This window comes from Raphanus sativus, chromosome 5, assembly GCF_000801105.2.
Source record: "Raphanus sativus cultivar WK10039 chromosome 5, ASM80110v3, whole genome shotgun sequence".
Lineage (NCBI taxonomy): Eukaryota > Viridiplantae > Streptophyta > Magnoliopsida > Brassicales > Brassicaceae > Raphanus > Raphanus sativus.
This window is the reverse complement of record NC_079515.1, coordinates 27,249,604-27,254,128: the sequence shown is the minus strand read 5'-3', so window position 1 is coordinate 27,254,128 and position 4,525 is coordinate 27,249,604. Positions and strand designations below refer to the sequence as shown.

General features: G+C 35.4%; 2 protein-coding genes across 3 annotated transcripts in view; both read right to left on the bottom strand.

Annotated features, from left to right (window-relative positions):
* Positions 1-1,151: 1,151 nt before the first annotated feature.
* On the bottom strand, positions 1,152-2,402 carry LOC108859564 (uncharacterized). 2 transcript variants are annotated; one of them, XM_056986626.1, is made up of 4 exons: positions 2,329-2,402; positions 2,123-2,213; positions 1,823-2,029; positions 1,152-1,676 (listed from the first exon to the last, which is right to left on the bottom strand). In XM_056986626.1, the coding sequence occupies exons 2-4, from the start codon at positions 2,154-2,156 to the stop codon at positions 1,375-1,377; spliced, it is 543 nt and encodes a 180-aa protein (XP_056842606.1). In that variant the 5' UTR covers positions 2,157-2,213; positions 2,329-2,402; the 3' UTR covers positions 1,152-1,374. The 2 variants fall into 2 exon arrangements, with proteins under 2 accessions (XP_056842606.1, XP_056842607.1); XM_056986627.1 differs by lacking the exon at positions 2,329-2,402 and having other exon boundaries at positions 2,123-2,316.
* Positions 2,403-2,847: 445 nt separating this feature from the next.
* LOC108837684 (uncharacterized) overlaps positions 2,848-4,525 on the bottom strand; it is a gene marked incomplete in the record, with an annotated part of 1,985 nt that continues 307 nt past the window's right edge. The window contains 3 exon segments of the mRNA XM_057011043.1: positions 2,848-3,329; positions 3,422-3,628; positions 3,737-4,525. Of these exon segments, the coding sequence (XP_056867023.1) occupies positions 2,980-3,329; positions 3,422-3,628; positions 3,737-3,767 (588 nt within the window).

The following is a 4,525-nucleotide window of genomic DNA, read 5'->3' as shown; positions in this document are numbered from 1 at the left end:
GTATAGATTTTTTGAAAAATTTAGTTAGTTAATGTGACTTTTATTTTTAGTTATTACTAATAAAAAATAAAAATATAACTACATATTTATAAATAATATTGTTCATTAAACATTCAAAGCTATATTTATTAATTATTTGCAAACACACACACATATATAAAAAATAGAAAAAAATAATGAATAATATAAGTTAGGTTTATTAATTATTGTTGCCAAACTTTTTTATTTCGAATTTTATTTTGGGAATATATTAATTAAACAGAAAATACAAAAAATCATAAAAGATAACACACATTAAATATAATTCGATTTTGGAAATGCATTAATTAAACAGAAAAAGACAAATGATATTTAGAAAACACACATTAAATAACTGAAAAAGACCAGCATTAATATAGGAAATTAATTAAATGTTCAGTGGCATATCATTGTAAATAACACTGAAAATTTAGGGGCATTTTATAAGTGTACTTCTCTTTTAATAATAGAGATGTTTATCAATCTTCTTCTGAGATTTTTCTGTAACAAAAGACCTTCTTTGTTCTTCATCATATATATAATATTTACCTTTTTGTGAGAGGTTCTGCAGAGTTTTTCTTGGATTTTACTTTCAAGTTAGCAACTTAGAAACGTTAAGTACTTAGCAATATCTAGCTACTTAAACTACATTCCTAAATTTTCAATCAATCCCTCAAATATTATTTGCTGATACCATTTTTTTGATGCTTTTAGGGGTTGACAATGTAGTGATTAAAAAACCCGAGATCTGAAAATGCTCACATTACGCTGAATATAAAACTATAATCATTATGGAATCTAAGAGGTAAAATAGCTCATTAGTAAATATTATTCACTGATTCCGGCATAGTAGCAATAAGTAACAACTCATTAACACACACCCACAGACTAACACAACTCATCATCACTGCCTCGTTTTGCTGAAAAGAGTATTTTACATCAGCTTGGGCTTTTTCTTTGCCTTCCTTTTCATATACAACAAGACCCCTTCAAGCTTTTCTTGTTTATCTTACTTCTGAGTTCTGACGTTAGTGTTACAAATGAAAAGTGATTTTCTTTTTTGAGAATTCAAATGCTCACATCATGTTTGCATACTATATATAAATTATAAAAACTATTAATAGAAATTCAAGTTAAGAACTAAAAATCTCATAAATCTTTATATAGGATGATACTATTATTAAAACAGATAACTACTTGTTTGGTTCCCAATTCACTAATCACTAAACACACTAACCTAGCAATATGTAGCTAATTAGTAACATTAACTACTAAACAATATTTAGAAACTTATAAACATATGTAGCTACTACTTAAAAGTTGTCATGAAAGAACCAGTCTTGAGAAACAGAGTCATTAAACATCATCCTCCTTGTTGCTCACTTCTGCATCTCTTTTTGTTTTGACGATGGGGTCTCCTCCGGCAGCTAGGGTCTCCCAAACCCATAGCTCGGTGGCAAGATCGTAAGACCTAGTTTGGATGGGACCGTGTTGAGGATGAGCAAAGAAGATGTTGTGACCATTCCTTTTTAAAGACTGGAGAGCCCTAGCTAACTCCATACCGTTCCGTGAGATTACCATAAAGTTGGACAATCCTTCATTCAATACCCACCTTGTGAACTCTTGCACCATCTTCCTAAGTCTCATGTGCTTATCTCCTGAAAACACCCATTTTTACATATTTATTTCAACCATATATTCCGTCTCCTGATATCAACAGAGATCTCTTTTAAGTAAAAGATACTGAGAAGAATTAATAAGCTTAGAAAAAAGGATTTATTTTTATTTATTTTGTTGGTTAAACCTGTGGGTATGAGCTTCATTCCGGCAGACTCAAAGTCATCTGGTCCGTCTGGGAACTGGTTCTTATCACAGTAAGGCGTGATTGTCACCTCACCATGATAACCCTTTTTAGCAAGAGCTAACTCGATGTTCTGATGGATCGAACCAGGGTCGAGACCAGTAGGGATTGGACAATCCGTCACGTCCCAGAACACGCCTGTCTTAGCCTCTGGCGACAGTTTAAAGAAACGATTGGAACCCAATCAAATCGAGATAATTGACTAACAGTTTCATCAAGCAAACAGATAGAGAGAGGCCTTACCAGAGTATTTGCTGCTTGTCGTAGGAGGAGACATTGTTTCGACTACGGATTTCGACTACGGAGATCGAGTAACAAAAGACCTTCTTTGCCTCTAAAAGGTTTGTAACATAAACACAATGAGATGAAAATCGAGTTCAAGAGAATGCGATCTCGAGCATGGGAAGGAGAGAGAGAGAGAGAGAGAGAGAGAGAGAGAGAGAGATTACCAGCGAATGTGGTGTTTGTCACGGAAGGCATGGTTTCTCAGTGTTCTCTGATCAGTGTAAAAAAGTTAACAAATGGCAAATCAGGGTTTTAGAATCGTAGGTTGCAGGTTGAGAGTAAACCAATGGGCTGAAGTTTGGGCCGTAAAGTAATGGGCTTTGGTTGGGGTTCAATAGCTAAATTCTTTTCTCTCTTTTTTTTTGGTCAAAAAATTCTTCTCTCTCCTTACTTTTTCCATCACAATTTATTCAAGAACCAGTTGCCCAAAAAGAAATATAATATATATTCAAGAACCTATTTAAAGAGAGAGATTTCGCATAGCTTTTCTTATTAAGTGTTACAAATGTTCAAGAGATTAGAAAATTTGAGAATTCTAAAATGCTCACTATATTACATACTATTTGCAGAGCTTTTCTTGATTGTACTGTTAAGTGTTGCAAATGTAAAGTGGTTCGAAAATCTCAGAATTCCAAATGCTCACATCTGATCGTTGTTAAAAAACACGCATGTTAAGAACCAAAAGCTCATAAATCTTCTTAGGATTAAACAAGATTATTAAATAGCACTCGTTGATATTCGCATACTACACACGCTAATTAAAATATTCAACTACAACCACAAGAGATTAGTTACATAACTTAGAGCATACGTAATCAACAACAATCTGTGTCATCCTCCTCTTTCTTGTTACCGAGAAGCTCTTCTCTTTGGGTTTCGGTGATAGAGTCTCCTCCAGCTGCCAAACTTTCCCAAAACCATTCACCACTTTCAGCCACAAGATCTTCCAAAGGCTTCCTGCACTTGGGACACCATCTCCACGCCTTCTCAGGCTGAGCTAAGAGGACGTTGACGGGACTTTTCCGTTTAAACAACTCGAGAGCGTCGAGAAAATCCATGTTGTCCCCAGAGATGACCATCAAGTTTGTGTATTCATCTCCACGGTCCAAACACAACCAGAAACAAATCTCATGCGACATCGTTCTGTATCTCTCTGTTCCATCTCCTGAAAACCCAAAGAGAGATCTCTAAGTATACTGAGAAGAATTTAATAAGTTAGAAAAAGAAAAGGATTGTTTTTTTTTTGTTTCGTTTAACCTGCGGGTACGAGCTTCATTCCGGCAGACTCGAAATCATCTGGTCCGTCTGGGAACTGGTTCCTATCACAGTAAGGAGTGATTGTCACCTCACCATGGTAGCCCTTTTTAGCAAGAGCTGACTTGATGTTCTGATAGACCGAACTAGGGTCGAGACCAGTAGGGATCGGACATTCCTTCACGTCCCAGAACACACCTATCTTAGCCTCTGCGACGTTTAACGATACGATTAGAACAATCTGATCGTGATTTTGACTAACAGTTTCGAGCAATAGATAGGAGCTACACGCAGAGCGATAGAGAGAGTGGTCTTTACCAGAGTATTTGCTGCTTGTCGGAGGAGACATTGTTTCCACGGAGATTGAGACAGTTCTCTGAACGGGAGAAATTGGGGTTTAAGATCTGAGGCCAAAACTGTGTGATGATTTCTCGGCGGATGAAAGTTAATGTTTGTGCCTGTTTTCTCTAGAAATGGGCTGAACTAAGTTGGGCCGGGCCTCTTTATGATTGCTGATATCATTGTACCGTAGCCCATTATGCTTTTAAATGAAACTTTGGTCGACAAAAAAAAAACGTTTGTGTTGCTGGAGTAATTTTTTCGTGTCTATTTTGTGAAAGATGAAAAAGACAATAAGATATTTAAACCTACCACGTTTAACTGGCTGAGTAAATTATTTGACTAACACAAGTAAACTAAGAATTTGGTTGGTTTCCACTACACTAATCACTAAAGAACTACCTAGCAATAACATGTACAGCAACTTATAAACACTAATTATCAAGTAAATATATTAGCAACTTAGAAACATTCACAACTAAGCAATATTAGTAACACAAAACATTAACCACTAAGAAATATGTAGCAAATTATAAAACATGAACTACTGAGCAATTAAGCAAGCAACTTATAAACATTAAGTACTAAGCAATACTACTATGCAGCAAGTTATAAATATTTAACTACTAAGCAATTAAGCAGCTCTACTTGGAAACATTTAACTAATTAGCAATATGTAGCTACGTGGAAGAACATTCCGTTGTCATGGAGAAACAGAATCTGAACAGCATTACGATATCTGCAAGGCTCTTCTTCTTCTGTTTTGGT